The 20,198-nt window shown below is 36.1% G+C and overlaps 2 protein-coding genes across 2 annotated transcripts in view; both read left to right on the top strand.

Annotated features, from left to right (window-relative positions):
* The window catches only part of BAZ2B (bromodomain adjacent to zinc finger domain 2B), a 167,369-nt gene extending 151,429 nt beyond the window's left edge, over nt 1-15,940 (top strand). Inside the window, exons 27-37 of the mRNA XM_026087565.1 lie at nt 1,178-1,322; nt 4,010-4,671; nt 5,230-5,506; nt 5,690-5,845; nt 6,300-6,460; nt 7,429-7,739; nt 8,125-8,260; nt 10,457-10,603; nt 11,849-12,114; nt 12,938-13,081; nt 14,472-15,940. Coding sequence (XP_025943350.1) covers nt 1,178-1,322; nt 4,010-4,671; nt 5,230-5,506; nt 5,690-5,845; nt 6,300-6,460; nt 7,429-7,739; nt 8,125-8,260; nt 10,457-10,603; nt 11,849-12,114; nt 12,938-13,081; nt 14,472-14,625 — 2,559 coding nt within the window. The 3' untranslated portion in view covers nt 14,626-15,940. The remainder of the gene's footprint in view (nt 1-1,177; nt 1,323-4,009; nt 4,672-5,229; nt 5,507-5,689; nt 5,846-6,299; nt 6,461-7,428; nt 7,740-8,124; nt 8,261-10,456; nt 10,604-11,848; nt 12,115-12,937; nt 13,082-14,471) is intronic.
* A 4,232-nt stretch (nt 15,941-20,172) lies between these two features.
* The window catches only part of WDSUB1 (WD repeat, sterile alpha motif and U-box domain containing 1), a 26,603-nt gene continuing 26,577 nt past the window's right edge, over nt 20,173-20,198 (top strand). The window contains exon 1 of the mRNA XM_026087570.1: nt 20,173-20,195. The gene's annotated coding sequence lies outside the window, so the exon portion shown is untranslated. The remainder of the gene's footprint in view (nt 20,196-20,198) is intronic.

Raw genomic sequence — 20,198 nt, 5'->3', positions numbered from 1 at the left:
CATCTATTTTTAGTTATAATACAAATCTGATTGCTGGATGCCGTGAGTTTGAATGTTATCCATTATTTTCCAGTGGTCCCTCTTAAGACAAATTGAAAATGGGATGAGCTTTCATTTAATGAAAACACTAAATGATGCTAATGTTTATGACATTTAAATTGTGAGTTTAAGCCAAAGAATGAATGATGGTTGCACTGGTGGTTTTGACTTAAAATACAATTGGAAAGCTGTTAATAATATTTTAACATATGTCCTCAAAAAAAGGTGATATCATCAGAATTATCCAGACCTAATTGTTACGCTTCTGTTTGTTGATCTTAGGAAGGGACAATCAAACTTTATGTATGAGAAGCAATGGGATTTTCACTATGCAAATACAATTAGAGTTGTCCATTCCCTCCTACAATTGGCTAATCTCTGCAACTATATTCCCAGTCAATACAGAGAGAACTGTCTTTGCTTCATATTTTAAGAGGAGTAACAGGGTGTAATAGTAAGAGAAACAATAGATAAGAAAGATAGAATGGTGTAGGTTGGGCTACAGTTATGACCCATGTTTTTATTAACTAGTTTAATCTGTATATTAGAAAATTCATCATTTCAGACGTTGTCTCCTGGTTTCTTTTTTACTCCAAACTGCAAGAAATCAGCAGTCCAGAATGATACCTGGCTTCTAAGAGTGCCAATTTTGCATGAAAAAGAAATAAAACGTCTTTTAGACTCCCCTCAGACAGTTATTTGTGTTTGAATACAGGATTCAGTTTCAGACATTACTGTTCTCATCTTTTTTTGAACCAGTTGAAATATCTCATTAGTTACCCATCAGAAGCTACAGTATCTCACGCTGTTTGGCTGTCTTCACTGCTCTGTGTACTGTTTGTTGTTCTCTGAGAGTCAGACAAGTCCTACCATTGCAAAATGCATCCTTAAAGCAAAGCTGATAAACTTAAGCTGAATCAAGAAGTGATTGAATTGATTATTTAAAGCCAGCTGTCTAAGTAAAATTGTCAATTCTGGGTAAACTACCACATAACACATGGAAAAATATCTTTGGTAAAAGAGCTTGCTCATGTGATCCTATAGCTTCTGTTCAGTGTGGTAGCAAGGAGATATTTTCTGTTGTAACGATTGAATTTTTTTTCTATTGAATTATAATGCTTTTCCTTTTATAAAACAGCAACAAAGCCAGTACAGAAAGAAGTTATTTGAAGCTTCACACTGTTTACGTTCAATGATGTTTGGTCAAGATCGTTACAGGCGCCGGTATTGGATTCTGCCCCAATGTGGTGGTATTTTTGTAGAAGGCATGGAAAGTGGTGAAGGTAAGAAACATAGAGGAATAGTTTCATACCAAGGCATACTGCCAGTCTCTGTTGGCTATAATTTTATGGGTCAAGGACTCTAGGCTTCACCTTCAACCAAAGGTCAAATAAGGTAACCTTCAGAAAACGTCACTGTTGATACGGTGTTCTCTAATAATATCTTTCTGATTGTGAGAGTGTTGATTTCTCTTTTCAAATGAGGATTCATATTTTGCAAGTTTTGAGTTACTATATTTATGCTTTTTCACATTTGTATGTAGGTGCTTTTTTTTTTTTATACTTTTTCTGAAGTATTTCTCTTTTCTCTATGGCAGTAAACTCTGCATATGGAAACTAGGATGACCATAGAATATATGAAAATGCATTGCTTTTCATTTTTTTCACAGAATATTCTGTGCTCGAAAATTTGATGTGTGTCTGAACAAAAAGTGAAAATTATTTTTTCACAGTGAAGTACTGTGTTTTCTCATCAGTAATATGATTTAGTCTCTGTATTTTCCTCACTGATTGTTCTTTCAACACAGCAAATATTATTTTTGTTAAAATTTAGATACATTTTTCTGGTTGTGATTGTTACGTACTGCTTGTGATTGAATTTTCTCACACTTTATTGGGTTGAGGCAGAGAACCTGTTTAATCTGACTTACTTTGTGGATATTAGAATTTTTAAATATGAAACTTCATTTTGGTCACAGAACAAATCCTTTCTGATTCTGATTTGGATGGAGCCAAAACTCATTACTCTCATAAGGTTTTTTCCCCAAAATGGCAAAAATCTCCCTGAAATCTGTGATCGCAAGAAAATTGCATCATTCCAGAGAGATATTTAATTAAAATAACTAAAATGTTACAGCACTATGTGAAATCTGAGCTCTGTTTTGGCCTCAAAAATAAGCCATAAAACTTGTCCCAAATTTAATCCTGATCTTCAAGTTACCTTTTTGTAATGGGTAGCCTGAAGGAACTGTTTTTCTATGTCTGCTGTCCTACATTTATTTTAAGATCTATGTTTGGACCTGTTTTGCCCATAAGTACCTGGATAGAGAAGGTAAAGTGTCAAATGCTGTAGTGCTTGCATTCTTATTGTGCACTATATAATAAAATTTATTTAGTATATTTTAAGCAAATTAATCCCCAAATGCTTCAGAAGTTATACACAAAGAGAACCATTGAAACACAGCTGCTTGTCTGAAGATGGTTGAAAAACATGCACAAAAATTTTAGCCATGACCTTGAGGATGAACCCATATTTTTATATTATAGCCTTAATGAAAATTTCATCTCCCTGAAGAGCAAGGTGTACGTGGTTTTAAGCTCTCAACTACTCCCTCTTCCCCCAGCTCTTAGTTTGCCCTGGTCCAGTAAAGTCTATATTTTATCCATTTCTCATTCCTTTATCTAAGCATTTGAAACATGAGGCACAAACTTTTGAATGATCTGTCCAGTTAAAAAATAATCCTCCTTCCCTCTTAGTGTAGGCATTTGGGTTGTTATGGTGACATTCAAATTGTTTATACCTTGAAATATACCATAACTATGGGTGCAGTTTTCACTGTGGAGATACTGCTTTCTTTAATGAATTATATTTGTAGAAAATACAATTTTCCAGAATGAACAAGCAAACTTTTGTGGTTGTTCTAGCCATAAAGCACAAACAGAACCCTTATTTATTTGCAATTGCAGTATCTGATGTAAATAAATAAATAAATAAGCAATATTGGATGTTCTACTTCCTCTCCCTTTTTCTGCCATTTTTCCCTCGCTTTTTACATTTTTAAGACTCTTAGGGTAAGTTGATACATCACAGTAAGGGTAGAAAAAGAGAGATGGTTGAAGAAGACTAGTAGAGCAAAGAATACAGAAAAACGGTTTTCTTATTCATAACAGATAGGTCTTTAATACCTCAAATATTTGAAGAAACTGGCATTTGGACTGCTTTTGTATTTTATATTGCTTTAGACATTACACTTTCAAATCACATCTGTCTGCTTAGCTGTCTTTAGAGTCCCAGGCATCATGTTGCATAGGCTGTTGAAACAGCTTTAAGCTGTCAAGAATTTTGACTTTAAGGTTCACAGTCTAAATTGTTAATGACTTTCACTGAAAAAAGAAATATTTTTAATGTTATGATTTAATATTTGTGGAATATTTGATTTCACAATAGGAATTTTGGTCCTCCTTTTGGTAGTTGGCTTTGAGTTTGATGAAATGGCCTTTAGCAAAAATAAATTTCAAGGCTATTAGCATTGTAGTCTATTGATATAAACACTTCTTTTTTTTTTTTTTTTTTTTATAATGCTGTACTCAGTGGTGAGTTTTGCAAGAAGAAAGCTGCCAAAAATGTGTCCCTCCCAAAGAATTTGCACTGGTAAACTGCTTCAGACGTGTATGAATCTAAAGGGAGAATCCTGTAGCAGAGTTAACTACATTGAGGTTATTTTTCCTCCAGGTGTTTAGCAGAACTTAAATCTGTATGTGTATTGATGTTTGCTTCCTTTCACAAAGTGTTCTGTAGAGAGAGAAATGATCTCATTGGAAAAAAAAAAAAGAAGATGCTGATCTAGCATGCATGGAGGCAAAAAATGAAGTTATTGCTTATATAATTAAAATGATTATATCATTTTAATATAAAATGGTCTAAATTAGTTGGCCTGTTATATTTTATTTACAGTTTTTACATTTTGTAGGTCTAGAAGAAATTGCAAAAGAAAAAGAAAAGTTAAAAGCAGAAAGCATACATATCAAGGAAGAGATATTTGAGAACTCAGAAGAAAAACTACACTGTTTAAGTGCAACTCACTGTGAGCAAAAAGATCTGAAGGAAAAGGACAACACTAATTTGTTTTTACAAAAGCCTGGGTCTTTTTCAAAACTAAGCAAACTGTTAGAGGTAGCAAAAATGCCGCCTGAATCTGACATTATGTCCCAAAAATCTAACGGCAGTGCAGCAAATGGCTGCACGTTATCTTATCAAAGTAACTCCAAAAACTCTCTCTGCGGCCTTCAGCCCACTGTTTCGCAAAGCAGCACCGAGAAGTCTGATTCTAATAATCTTTTCAGTCCTATTGTAAGTGGGCCAGGAAAGTTTTACAGTTCTCCGCTAATTCCAAGTGATCAGCTGTTAAAGACTCTCACTGAAAAGAGCAGACAGTGGTTCAGCCTTTTGCCAAGAGTTCCCTGCGATGACATGTCAGTCACCCACACAGATGCACCAGCCGCCGCAACCTCCCTGACGCCTCAGTCGCATCCGCCATCAAAATCGCCCTCACCTGTTCCCTCGCCGCTTCTGGGATCGACCTCTGCACAGAGTCCAATGGGATTAAGTCCGTTTGCATTGTCACCGCTCCAGGTAAGTAAATAATTACATTTTGAATAGTCTGAATTCGCCTTGCTTATTTGGGCAGAATTCTTGTTGAGCCCAGTTATTTCACAAAAATGCTATCATTACATCTTTGTTTCTTTTATTTTTTCTGTTTTTGGATGTTAATAAACAGTTTTGTCTTACAAATGCTTTTATGATACCGGAAGCTTTTTATTGAAAGGGAGGCAAAATCCAAAGTAAATCGATGTTTGAAATTTTGTATGTGCATTTCGGTAATTTGATTGGGTTTATAGGGGTTGACCACTGTTACTAAAAAAAACAAAAAACAAAACAGATGAATAAATAAAAACTAATTTTCAGACATGTAACCCCTTTAAAAACTATTATTCCCTAAGCATTCATAGGGCCCTAGTAAGGATTATTACATGTTTGTATTTTATTAGTTTTCTTTAAATTAATCAAAGTACTGAGTAAAGGCCTCCTTTATATTTTGACTGTGCTTTTAAAAATAGCGTCCTAATCATAATTCAGGTAGTACTCAATTAGTAATAGCAGTTGTGACCGTTAAAAATATTTTCTGTGTAGCAGATGAAGACTGGATTACCTATAATGGGACTTCAGTTCTGTGGATGGCCTACGGGAGTTCTTACTTCAAATGTTCCATTTTCATCTCCTTTACCTACTCTTGGATCGGGTTTGGGATTGTCGGAAGGGAATGGTAATTCATTCTTGGCACCTAGCGTTCCTACAAGTAAAAGCGAATCACCAGCACTACAGACTGAAAAAATAGCTTCTGCTCCCTCTACAGCAGTTGAAGTAGCCAAACCAGTAGATTATCCTAACCCCAAACCCATACCAGAAGGTAAGCATGAGACAACAATAAGCTGGAACTGTCTGACAGATAATTTGCTCCAATGCCACTGTGTACTGTTTCAGTTTATTTATGCATAATTTGTCTATTTGATTTTTCTAAATCATTTGTCTAATCTGATTGTGATTGCATTAGAAGTGTCTGTAAAGAATTTACATGCCTGTCTTGATTTAGAAATGCAGTATGGATGGTGGAGGATTACTGATCCCGAGGACCTAAAATCTTTGCTGAAAGTGCTGCATCTCAGGGGAATAAGAGAAAAGGCCTTACAAAAGCAAATACAGAAACACATGGATTATATCACTCTGGCCTGCATCAAAAATAAGGATGGTATGTAATTGCTATTTCTGTTATGTGTGGTTGTTGGGCATAAGAAAACTGGTATAGATGGGTCTGAGATGTATCTACGTGCAGGGTTATAGTATCAGCCAGAGAGAAAAGGTAAGGTTCTCACTGTCTGTAGACTGCCTTTTCACCAGCCTCATTCTGGAAAGTTACAGGGCTGGAGAAGTCCCCTGTATAATGTAAATTGCTCTAGGGGCCTGACTAAATTTTGGTAACCTTTTCAAGCTCTTTCTGTCTCTGTAACACTACAGCTCAGCCTTCCCTTCCTCTTCCTGCCTTTAAATTGCAAGCTTGAAAACCCACAGAATTTAGTAGTCGTATTGGTATCTTTTATAACAATTCTTCAACATTTGATGGGAGTAACAGGTAAATCAGCTTGAATTTACTCAGAGACATTGTAATACTAATTAAAATAATAAAATATGATTCTCAAATACAGTTGCAATTATTGATATAAATGAAAATGAAGATAACCAGGTAACTCGAGATGTTGTTGAAAACTGGTCAGTAGAAGAACAAGCAATGGAGATGGATCTTGCTATTCTTCAGCAGGTGGAAGATCTAGAGAGGAGAGTTGCATCAGCTAGTTTGCAAGTTAAGGTAAAACCAACTTTAAGTAAAATCTCTCTTTAAAATGACATTACTAAAGTGGGGAGAATATAAAGTAGATAGTAGCAGTCCTTTCGCTGTTGATAAGGGTCTTCTCATTCATCTCTAATGGTCTGCAAATAAAACAAATCCACTGCAGCAGTATCGCAGATATTTGTGTTCCAGACATAAGAGGAACAGTAGATAAGCATTATTTTATTTCAGTTAAATCACTGGCTAAAGAAGATGCTTAGAGTGGCAGATGTTGACAAGTGTTTTTGTATAGCATGCAACGCCATGCATGTTTTGTTAACCCTTTTTAAATGCAAAGATTTCACTGCATATGAACCACTTAGTTATAATGCTTTGTGTTGCTGTTCTCTATGTTTTGGGTTTCTGCTGCTCTTGGTGTTTTTAAAAAAGCCCATGAGCTCATCATACTTCTTTGCTTGAGTATTGTAGAATCATGGAGAAAATGTGATCTATGGGTTGTGAGCATGAAAGAATGAAGAAATTAATGCCTGGTATCACAACCTGAGGCTTTCCCAAGGTGAATGTAGGATCAGCTTATGTATGTTTGGTTATAGTTCAGATGTAGTATTTGGGCTGTAGTATATTCTAGGGGTGAATGTTATTTCTGTGTGATGGATACTGTCTCCTGAAGTTTGGGATCTGGTCCCAGCCAGTCTGTAAGACAGACAGATCTGATGTTTTGACTGATAGAACAGGATGCCTCAGAAGGAGGTAAGAATGCAGGGTGTTCCATAGGTCCTTTCAGAAAGTCTGGTAATGCTTTGATTAATTATTTTACTTCTCTGGATATTTTTGGAAGAGTGTCTACAGATGGATTACAAGTAACTAAGATATACTGGAAACAGCGCTTCAGTAATTTAGTTTGATTCCATTAAACAGTTCCTCTGTTTACACATTGAGTAAGTTAACAGCAACCAATAAATGTGCAAACATTTCTATTAACGTAGGGTTGGCTGTGTCCTGAACCTGCATCGGAGAGAGAAGACTTGGTATATTGTGAACATAAGTCAATTAGTAGATTGCACAAGAAGCACGATGGAGATTGTGCTGGAGGCGGAGAAGGCAGTACCAGCTCTCTAGAGCGGAAGAGTGACAACCCTCTAGATATAGCTGTAACCAGGCTTGCTGACTTGGAGCGGAACATAGAGCGAAGGTATCTGAAGAGCCCCTTAAGTACCACCATTCAGATCAAACTGGATAATGTGGGCACAGTTACTGTCCCTGCTCCTGCACCATCCATTAGTGGTGATGGTGACGGGTAGGTTATTGAGATTAACTTGAAAAATTATTGTGCTTCTTTGCTAATTGGAGCCTATTTTCTATTGCCTGTTATTTATGTATCTTCTTGTATGTCTGTGATCCATTTGGATCATGTTATTCTGCATGGTGCTTTGTAAAGATATTTTTTGTTATGTTTGTTGATAATCTTGCAAAGTTATCTTACATTTAACTGGTTGTGACTAAGCTTTGAGGCACGTAGCCACAGTCTGTGCACTACATCAAATTTAGTTGCTTAAACCTTATACTTATTGGCTGTGTACGTTTTGTCATTGCTTGGCTTTCAATGTGTTAATGATTGTTCCACGTTTAAACATCAGCAAACACGGATGTGACCTACTTAATTTCTCTATATTTCAATGCAGAAGTGAAGAGGATATTGCTCCAGGGCTAAGGGTATGGAGAAGGGCATTGTCAGAAGCGCGCAGTGCTGCACAGGTAGCTCTGTGCATTCAGCAGTTACAGAAATCAATAGCATGGGAAAAATCTATTATGAAAGTTGTAAGTGTTTTTCATTTAAAAAATACTGTAAATTAATTTGCTGTATTCTATTTCCCCACCTTAAGCACTTAAAGCTACCGTGATTAACGTTTTTCTTATTACTGCCTGTAAAACTTAATACAGTTAAACTGTACTTTGTGCATAGATGACTATAAATCTAATGGAAAAGATTATCCCCTTCTTGACAAATTCAGTATCATGAAATTTCTAAGATGAAAAGCCCTTGTAACTGGTTGCTTTGTTTAAGATCGTAATTAACATTTAAGTATGAAAGAGGCATTTCTGAGTCCATCTGATGGAAGATACTCTATCTGATGGAATATTTCTGATCTCATCCGTGACATGAGCTTTATGGAGATTCAGCATCGCATATTCTAATTAAGGACTTCATTTTTCAGAAAGTTGAGATGCTCCAAATGTGTGTGGCTTCTTTGCATGCCCACTTATCACAACTGCACATGCAAACTGGGCAAGTGTGTAAGCAAATACGCTGAAATATTTGTTTCCTTGTACACATGCTCACTTAACAAATAGGTTTGTGTTAACTGCATATACAAAGAAGGCATGCAAAATGCATGTGTCAACATTTGCATGGACTTTCGAACCTCAAATTTCTGAAAATACAAGCTGTAGTACTGCTACAATAGTGATAGGAAGAGCTTTCATAATTAAAGCAGTTAATGTGTAAAGGTCTTTCTCCAGTTGTTGAACTATTGCTAAAATTGACCTCAAATTGCTTTATGATCAATCAGCTTTATGATGTGATATGGTACTGCCAGTGCTATGTGGTGGTGCTGGCAAAAGGGATTTTTTAATTATTGTTTTTTCCACTAATTTTGTAATGTCTGCCTGTTCTATATAGAAAAAAAATATATATCCTTTATCTATACAGATAATGGATAATTTAGATAAAAACTGTAGATTAAGGCTGTATCTTTAGAACAAAGGGTTTATAAATTTAGTAGGAGCAGCTGAAAGGGCATGTAAATGTAATTTGTAAGATGTAATTTGGTATCAAGAAGAACCATATAATTCACAAATTGCCTGAAATGTTTTATTGAATTACATGATAGACATTGGTATATAGTGAAAACATGTGGAGATCTTTACATTCCTGAAAAAGAAGTCCAGATATAGAAGAATATCAAAATAACTGTGTGTAAGAAAATTGACTCTACATTCGATATTTTTAGGCTAGTATGAATTTTGGAAGTGCTAGGATCATACTTGGTCTGCCATAGTGAATTCTTGCTGTGCTTTGGATAAGATCCTTACTGCTTATTATATGAAAACATTGTAGTAATTTAAAATATAAATTATTTTTATGAATTAAATAACTCACATGTAATAATTAAAAAAAAAAACACAGAAGGATTGCAGGCAACTGTAACAACAGACCTTACTGATGCTGAATCACATTTACAGCACTTTTTTTTCTACAGTCTTCTTTAATAGTTACTTTAAAATTTGCCTTTTCTGGTTGATTTCAGTGTTTCTAACCACATGCAAACTTACAAACATGGTACTTGCAAATCCTTTTAGGGACATTGAAATTAACTATTTTGAAATTCTTAAAATGAAAAACTGCCAGTAACTAACTGTAGCCAACTTTTGACAACACATAAGAGCAGATCTAATCAATGTTGTTCCTTGTGCACTGACAATGAATGTCGTCTTGTTTACCAAAAGCATTAAGTGAGTAAAACTATAGGGGCTTATTTGCATCATAAAAGCTATCAAATTCAGCAGTGTTATACTATAGAGAAAGTAATTTCCAGAGGAAGGGTAATTTCTAAGGTTGGTGTTCCTATGAATTAAAACCTGAGGGCAGACATTTTTAACAAATTGTGGTTTGTGCCATGGGCATAATTGAAGAGAAAATCCCTGAGATAGTATGTGTTCCGCGTGATTTTGGCTATGAGATACCTTCACCTGTTTGGTATGCTATAGGACACCAATCTGACAATGAATTGCTTTTCAAATGTGTTGACATTTAGCCCTTAGATTAGTTCCTCACTTATTGCATATATTCTATACAGATGTGATCGTTGCTAGACTGATTGTGGTAAAATGAAAGGGAAGTAATTTTCAAAGTGAGTATGTGTGTTTGGAGAGGAGGTGTATTACATACATAAATTTATGTACAGTGTTTCAAAGTTGAAAAATTGAATTAAAGCAATTTTTCATGTATTATAGTACTGCCAAATTTGTCGAAAGGGAGATAATGAAGAACTGCTGCTTCTCTGTGATGGTTGTGATAAAGGCTGTCATACATACTGCCACAGACCCAAGATCACTACTATTCCAGATGGTGACTGGTTTTGCCCTGCCTGCATAGCAAAGGTAATATTAATCTTAAAGGTGAAGTGACATATATTGACCTTTTTATACATGCTAGCGTTTGAGATCTCCCAGCACTTTTTTTAACCAAAATAATGATCTGTATGTTTATGCTGGACTGCCATTAAATAATATGAGATGGGTAGTGTTTTTTTTTTTCTTTTTTAATAACTTGGACTCTCATGGTAAGTAGAAGCTACAATTTAGTTTGTCTTAAGTGTAATTTTTAATGTAAATAGGTACAGAATTCTCTTGCTGATTCAATATCATAACTCCTTATTTCTCTCGTTAAGAATATTTTTCCACATTAATCTTTAGAACTTTATTGTTCTAAATGTTGACAGACCAATGTTTGAAAGAAACACGGGGGAAAAGTAGTGTTAGTATCACTCCTTTCATTCTGTACAGCATATCTTACTGTTGCTTTTTTTTATACATCTCAATACATTTGAGAGAAAGACTATGTATGTCTCCTGTTCCTCATAATCATTTTCAGTTGAGACATTTGTATTATTAGTGTTACTGTCTTTTGCTTGGGTAGTTTTAAAATCCCCAAGTAATAGCTTTCTATCTGTTTCTTTTAGCACATTGTTCCAAACCATAAACTGACATTGCTGTCAGGAACTCTTACTGTTTTCATCTTAAGTGTATGCTTTCTTAGTTTAATTTCATTGTTAATAAATACCTTTGTATTAGATTAAATATTTTTCCTCCTTTCCATTTTGTGTATACCTTCTTTAAATTTTCATACTCCTTTTATGTTCTCCTGTAGTTATCTTGAAGTCAAGGTATTTGTATCTTTCATATCTAGCTTTTAATCTTTAAACTAATAATCCCTCTAACTCCCCTGACTTATGGAAAACTGGATTTTTTTTTTTTTTTTTATCTTGAAAATAATACGGTTGTTAGAAGTGAATTCCATCTGTGGTTATATCAGTCTTTTAGGAGTGGACAACTACTTTGCCTAAAAATAGGCCAGCCTGTTTTATTCCAAGGTTTTACCTATTTAAAAGTCAGGTGCTTGTATACTGTCACAAACTGGGAACCTAAATCACTGGTCATATGGATGTTTACAGCCTTGCTTGCCTTTAGAGAACAATAGGAAGTAAATAATCTCAGTCATTAAATATCTCAATTGTTTTGGTGCTTCCATTTGTCTGATCTTCATTGGTTTTATGCTGTGTATTAATAATACAGAGGTTGCTGTAATTTCTTCATTATTGCTTATTTCAGTTCTCTGTATTGTAGGCAAGTGGTCAAACTCTAAAGATAAAAAAACTTCAAATCAAAGGGAAAAAAAGTAATGAACAAAAGAGAGGCAGGAAATTATCTTTAGTGGGAGATACAGAGGATGAAGATTCTGCAACTACAAGCAGCTCCTTAAAAAGAGGGAAAATGGATCCTAAGAAAAGAAAAATGGATGAAAATGTCTCTGTAAGCCAACTAAAGCAAGAAAATTTCACTCCTATTAAGAAACCTAAAAGAGATGACTCCAAGGACCTGGCTATTTGCAGGTACGATCTGCTTATTTGTAAAGTAAGAAATTTGGAACTTGGGCAAACCTTGTCGAATCAAGTAGTGCCTGATTCTTCTTGTCTGTGTTTTTGGGAAAGAGAGGTCACAAGAACCCTGTTCCCTATCATGTATTCACACAGCAGTTCACGATGATTTCACTGTAGATACTAAGGATTTAACATTGGTGTGTGATGGAAGTATTTGCTGTATTTGGCAATGAAGCACAAGAGGAAAGTATTTCTCAATAGCATGTTGTCTGTGAAACCTCCTACTTCTCCATGTACTTCCAGGAGTTGGAAGACCCTGAGAGAGAGGTGCTGACAGCTTTCTAAAATGTCACCAAATTGTTTATCTACCATGGCAAAAAGGCATAGTTGCATCACAGAGAAAGAGACAGTAATAGGAATATGCATCTTCTTTTGCTGCTGTGCTGGCAAGTCAGAAGTGATGTAGTTTAACCTGCTCACAGTTTTGGGGAACCTAGTATTAGCACCTGTTTTACTAGTTTCCAAATGTATTATGTTGAGGATCAAAATATGGAAGATACACAAGTGTTTTTTCTTTTAGAATGTTAAAATGATAACTAGGATTTCATTTCTTAAATAGGTTGCTTGGAGAGAACTAAATGCTATTTTGAATGCTCAGTTAAGATGTCTGTCTATATTGACATTGTTTTGAGCTTTGCACAGGACACAGAATAAAGTACTGTCCCTTTATAAAGTGAACAGATTGACAGTACAGGGTGAATTTATGTAACAAGAAGAGCCTTTGTGAATATGTGAACAGCTTAAAAATACTGATTTAAAACCTTATTTTATTCAGCATGATCCTCTCAGAATTGGAAACTCATGAAGATGCATGGCCTTTCTTACTTCCTGTAAACTTGAAACTTGTTCCTGGTTATAAGAAAGTTATTAAAAAACCTATGGACTTTTCCACCATTAGAGACAAGCTAAGTAGTGGACAGTAAGTAAACCCACTGTAAATTTTAATGTACATAAAAAAAATTTTTTTTAAACATTCCACAAACATTGAAAAGGCTATATTTCAACTTGAAATTCAGTATTTTCTTTTAATTAGTTAAAAGATACTTTGGTCTTCTGCCTGCTCTGGCACTTGTCTGATAACTTATGATCAAAATAAGAATTCATAAGTATAATTTTTTTCTCTTTGCCATATCTGAGTGAAAGAGCATGTCAGGTGGGACCTGTGGAACTGACTGACTTCAACTGAAAAATAATAAAACTTCCAGGTCAAATATACAAAATCAATAGGAAAAATCTTTTTTTTCCTTATCTTTTTTCACTGAGGCATCTTAGCATGGTTACTTTAAGTAAAAACTGCGTGTACCGATTTTAAGCTAATTGAGTCCCCTTAAGTAATGTTGCAGCTATGGAGTGAATTAGCACCCCTTCTGCGGGAAACTAGAAAACATTCCAGTAATGGAGGTTAGTCATTTTATGCTCCTAGAATTAGATTGCACAACTTCTTAAAAAGGAAAAAAAAAATTTATTCCCCTACATGTTTTATGTGAGGAATCTCAGTTCTGTTCCCCTGTCACTTCCGTCTTTGTTACATCCCTGTGCTCTGATGATTCCCCACCACCAAAGAAAATTTTGTCATCCATTAAAAAAAAAAAAAAAAGGATGGACCCTCTGAGTGTCCATCAGTTCCAACCAAACCAGTTTCCTAGGATGATACAAAGGACTTTCTCACTCCTTGAGGCTTTTTCTCCCATGAGCTTGAGATCTAAATGCTGCACACATGCTCATTGATAACTGTAGACTTGTGCCTTTTACTGGCTTTTTAACATTTCTGTGAATATTTAATCACTATTTGGACCTTGTACGTTCAGGATAAGAAAAAGATCAGAGAAAATGTTACAGATTTGATCAGGGCAGCCTTCTATATATCTGATTGTTCCTCTTTGAGGTAAATGTGAGTACTCAGCACTTGTGTGCTTTGAAAGGACTTTTGAAAGGACTTGAGCCCAAGAAAAGATGAATAAATGGAATTTACCCATAGCATTTTAACTAGAAAACTGTTGACAGGGGAAAGTTAATTTAAAAAGTAGTTTGTTTTTCAGTACAGTCTTGAAATTCTCGCTTACAAAGTTTTTGATGCAAATTATAAATACAATGATGAGAGATTATTACTTACACTGATGTTCATTTTCTTGAAAATATTTAAAATCAGAAATGTCAAAAGTGTAATAAAGATGCAGAGCATTCATTAAATATTCTGTGGTTAGTGGTAAATTCAGTATTGTTTCTAGAGTTCTTTTTGTTATAGTTAAAGTATTTTTCCTCTTTGATTCCCGGTCTTCCAAAAATCATTTACTTTTTTCTTCTTTCAGGTACCCTAATCTTGAAGCATTTTCGCTAGATGTCAGGCTTGTTTTTGACAACTGTGAAACCTTTAATGAAGATGATTCTGACATAGGCAGGGCTGGCCACAACATGAGGAAGTATTTTGAAAAAAAATGGACAGAGATTTTCAAAGTGAGCTGAAGTTATCAGAATCCATTTTTTTTTCCTTAAATGAGGACTGATGAGACCAGCAATGTGAACTATATTTACATAAAAGTGCAAGGCACGTGCATAACTAATGACTGTTTTTTTTTTTCTTAAAAAATATCACGGAAGAGTGACACTAGTTCTAAAGGCTTCACTCTTACAGCAACCATGGCCCCTTGGTTATTGGTTTGTGTGTTTTATCAAACTAATTTAGGTAGAACAGGGAAGTACACCCAAAGAATTTCAAAGAAAGGGGTGTTATAGTGCAATAGCAATTTAAAATATATCAAAACGCACTGAATATTCAACCACCAGAGCTCTACTTGGGGAAATGGTTCTCTTTTCCCTTTCAATAAATATCTATTTTTCATTTTTTTACTTTGTAGTTTATTTTTTAGTGAATGTATTTAATTTTATGAATTATTTATGATTATACAGCATCCAGAATCTTCGTTTTCTGTGAAAAGGAAGAATTAGAAAATTGCTTTAAATCTTGAAAATACAACAAGGAATGTTTTAAAATATAAAACAAAGCCAAGTAAAACTGTTTACACTGATGTGCTGTGAAGGCACTAAAAATTAAACTTTACTGTAGAGTTACAAGTACATTTATATATATGTTGCTGCATCACTTGTGTAGTTAAATTGTATTTCAAGACAGTGAAGAAAAATTGAGACATATGTATATAATGTTCATTATTGTTTATATTAAGTCTTGTTTTAAATATGTATGATGTGTACATATTGTTTGCAGACATTATTGTTTATGCCTTAGGAGGACGGTAGCATTTTATTTTAGTCTTAAGGTAATTATAGCTATATGGCTTGTACAGTAATTATCCTCTACCAACACTGTGGAGTCTCCTTAATCTTGGTAGTGCCTGCCTTTAAAACAGGGTGTAGGGGATATTAGTTTTCCATTTTTCTATTTTGTTATATAATTTCAAGCCACCATGGCCTCAAATTCAAGTATAATCATTTGTATCCATGTGGAATAAAATTGTGACAATTTCCTACGCACACAGTATTTTTTCATAGAAACATTTCCCTCCATTTGCCTTGCCACAGAAATAACAAAAAAGACATTTGTAACCACTGTGTTTTATCTACTGTGTGTTGTGGTGGCCTGTTGGGGCAGATAGATCAGATTTTTTTTTTTTTTGTACTAATGTAAGAGTACTTGAAGTTTTATTTAAAAAAAATGTTGTGGAAAGGTAGCATTCTTTTTCTTTTCTTTTTCTTTTTTAGGAGTGTTATTTTTCACTAGTATGTGTGGCACGGATACAATAAAAGACTGTTTTGCAAACCAGTTTTTCTTGGCGATTTTAATACTTCAGATCTTATGTATACAGGAATATTTTTAATAACGTTTTGGGAGTCTTGCATTTAACAAAGTTCTTATTCTGGTCTTTTAATGGTAACTCAAAAAGAAGCAATTGCCAAACAGTACCTATTTGAATGAGTGTAAATAACATCAACCAGTTAAGTCCTTATGGTATAACCATTTGGCTGCCTAGTATTTGACCCCTTTCTGGCAATCCCGTTACTCACTCCTGTTACAGCGTGAACACTCATGATAATGTATACAGGTACATGTAATGGTTCATGTAATGTTTCTTAAAACCTTTTGGCACTCAAAACATTCTTTTTTGGTCTTTGGTTTGGAGAAGGTCATGAGACAATCTTTGCTAATTGCAGAAACCAGAAGAATTACAGATGAGTGCTGCAGAGCCATGCTACCCCAATATAGCGTGCTCAGCAAGTAATGTTTATTTTTATTTGCTTGTAGATTAGGCCTGCCATGTTTGGGTCCTGGAGTCTTGTTTTGTATTCCCCCTTGCCATTATAATCCCTGTTTTGGGAAGGATGTCCGAGTGTACTACTGTCTGAGAAAGGACAGTGCCTTTTTAAAGAAATTTTGTTTCTGTTGCCCTCCCCAAAAGATCTTGTTCAGTATACTAGTTTTCTTTGTGCAAGTCCTGTTAGAAGAACTGCTCATCTAGAATAAAACACTCTCATATGGGTGACAGGCAGCCCTGCATTCTGTTCTTGGCTCCACCACTGATTGATTCATTGCTTTACTTTTTGTCACCTTAGTGGAAACTTGACTAAAAAAGATTACTCATATGTTACAGAGATGCGAAGATTTATCAGTGTTTTGAACATATAAGAGTAGGCTTGTAATACTCTTCTGAGTATTTTTAAATTATTGGGAAAACCTTTTATTTGATGCAAAACCACTGTTTTTGTCTCAGAGTCTGTTCTGATTAATATTTTATCCCTATATTAGATCTAATATTAGTTTTCTAAAAAGTTAGAAGAACATTAGCAGGTATACATTGTTGTATTTCTCAGCCTGTATCCTCATTCAGCTCAACAGCAGGGAAAGTTGAAGAGATTATAGCTATAAACAGCTATGATGGTGAGGTAATTTTCACCTCTCTGAACTTCACATTACCAGTGTGTTGCTTTGCTCACTAGCAGCCAGCGTTCTCATTACTGTTTTGATAAAACTAAATTTACAAGAATTAATTATATTTGAATGACAAGCCTGAATCATACAAATGTCATCGTACTATCTTCATAGAGAAGAGCCAGGGCAAATAAGATGGGATTTAACTACTACAAAAATGTGCTTAATCTTCCTTCTTTTGCTAACTTTATCTCCTGTAAATGTTTCTGTCTGTTTTCTTAGAGGAAAATTTCTCCAGTATCCTCTCTTCCTTTCTGAGCAAAGGAAGCACACCATCTTAATTTGGAGGATTTCTTGACAAATTTGCAAACTCTTATTTTTAAAGTACCATTAATGATGGTCAGTGAAGAGTTTTTCTGGTTGTGACTGTGGGATCTGTTTTGTCTCTTGGCATCTCTTAAAACAGACTGCTGTAGAAGCAGCTGGAAATCAGAAGTAGTAGTCACCTTGGACAAAATACATCTCATTAAAAAAAGGTCTAAAGCTTTTTCCTAAATCTTTTTATACAATTTCCATTGTTTTCTAACCACAATTAGAAGGTCACAGGTGCTGTGCAACTATGAGTGGGCGCAGACATCTGAGGAACTGTCATTCTTATGTAACATGCAGAACTAGTGGCCATGGGGACTTTGTTTATTAAACTTGCATTGTATTTTTTCTGCATGTTTTAGATTTAACAAACTTGAGGGCTAAAGGCTGAAATCAGTAACAGCACAATTATGCTATTTGGCAATATAACTCTTCTAGAGCTACCAAGATAATTTCAAGGTAAACCAGAAATTTTTATATTTAGTATGTACATTCAGAAAAAATGAATGTGATAACTTTCGTTACACAAATTTCTGTTGGCTGTATTGCCCAAATTAACCATCTTTGGTAGAACTGGCTTGATTGATAGTAGCTTTATTTCTGGGCTTGTTCTGACTCATATTCTTCATTTTAAATTAGTTAGCTGCAACAATGTTTCTCTCAGCCATAATTCCATTCAGATTTCTGTGATGTTTTTCTGATCCAGTATCTCATATTTAAAAAATAAGTTTTCTGGTGTTGCAGAAGAGAGGTTTGGTTTTTTTTTTTTAAGACTCTGACGCAGTGCCACATACTCTGTTCTCAAGTAACCCAACACTTGAGACTTTTTTGCTACAGAAGGAAATGATATCTGTCACATTGGACAGAGGGCAAGATAAACTGCTCCCATGAATAATTTTCTGCAGGGAATTAAATAGTATTTATGCTTTGTTTTAAAACAGTGTGCTTTTCCTTTCACAGTCTCTTATAACAATCTGAAGAGAAGTGAGAACATGCAGTTATGTCTGAGTTGTTACTTTTCCAGCTGTTTTTTTGATTCACTGCATGACTTTGGCAAGTCAGTGAACCTTTCTCTTGGTTTACTTCTGTGTATAATCGTTAATGTACTTTCCACCAGTTTAATGTTTGTGAGGTATTTTGAGATCTTTATAAAAGTGTTATATAATCATACATCAAAGAAATGCACTTAATGTGGACAGTATGTACAGAGTGTTTACCTAGCTCCCATATAGACAATGAAGGAAATTGTCAAGAAAAGAATGCTACATTAACGTAGTTAATGATGTATTTAAAAATAATTCAGATGACAGGAAGGAACTGAAGTACCAACAAATTGCATTCCGCTTGCAGGAATGATTTCTGAAAAGTAAACCTGTTAAATTGGTTGCCTTTTGAAATGTGGTTGCCAATGGAAGTGCTGTAGACCAAGTGGATGAGTCGAGCATATTTCGTAAGTGCCTAAGACAGATTGGTGTCATTTCTTCTGTCATAAAGATGATGGTAATAAAGATGACTCACAGTCTGCTTTGGCAGTAAGGTCCAGCTAAATCACATTATTAATATTCAGATTGTTAAAACAGGACTAGTTCCGTAAAGAATGTACAATAAGATTTGTCGAATATATTAACTGCAAAGGGTGAAACACGTTACTCTTTATTCACTGTAGTGCTGTAACACAGAAGAGCCTCAGTCATGACCAGGTCCTGTCTGTAAGAACAGAAACAAATGAAGGACACACAGCAAGACGTACAGTTACGTGTCAGAAAATCCTTATGTATGCTGAATTTTGCAGATGGCCTAGTATTTAGAACAGGAGACCTGTACCTGGTGCTCCATGAAAATACAGATTCACAATGTAGTATTTAGCAAGTAATTTCTCTTCAGGTTTCCCACTTGCAAAATAAGAGAACAATCTTACTGTAACCTGTGGGTACAGAGATCTACCCTCTTTGTTAAGGAAATTTTTAACAACTGATAAGTTCTTCTGCTTCCACAAGATGTTTTATTCTCACGCATTGCTAAATGAATGCAGCACATACCAGGTAGGCTGCATGCTTGCCATGGGTTAGGTCACACAGTTAATGGACCGTCACCAGCCGGTGACTCAAGTAGGTGCATGAGGCAAGGCGCCTTACAGGGAGCGCAAGACACGAACGCAGGCTACTTACGTAAAAGGGAGCGTTTCCAGAGTAACGAGTACCTCCAGAACATTGCCGAGTTTTCCTGAAGAAACGTAGCTGTAATGACAAGCGATTTATTTTACCTGCGTTCCTCGGTACGCGTCTGGCTGTGCATTTGGTGACGATGTAAATTCTGCGATGGGGGACGGTGCTGGGGAGCCGCAGCAGCCCGCGGCAGCGGCCGTTCCGTGGACGGAGCCGTTACCGACAGCGGCCGCCTCTGCCCGCAGCCCTCGCTCTTCACGGGCGGGAGAGCGGGCGAGGCCGCCGGCAGCCGCGGGCAGCGCCGCGCTGGCGCACCGGGGCCCGGGAGCACCGGCGGCTCCCTCCCTCCACACTGGTGGCCCGCAGCGCCGAGGACGGGGAGCCCCGCGGAGCCGGCCCGCCCTGAGGAGACCGCGGCGTGGCGCGTTCCGCCCTCAGCCCGCCGCCGCCCGGCCCGCAGGCTCGCGCCCACGGGGCGCGTGACCCAGCGACGAAACGCGCCCGTGCGGATAAAATGATCGCGTGAATTTGGCAAAACTGAGGCGTGGAGAGGGTTTGGGAGAGAGTCGCAGATCGGGGACGGTGACGGCACAGCCGGCGCCCTGGGCCCAGGCTCGGTG

This window comes from Apteryx rowi, unplaced genomic scaffold (assembly GCF_003343035.1).
Source record: "Apteryx rowi isolate R43461 unplaced genomic scaffold, aptRow1 scaffold_720, whole genome shotgun sequence".
NCBI classification, from domain to species: domain Eukaryota; kingdom Metazoa; phylum Chordata; class Aves; order Apterygiformes; family Apterygidae; genus Apteryx; species Apteryx rowi.
This window is presented reverse-complemented; position numbering and strand designations above follow the sequence as displayed.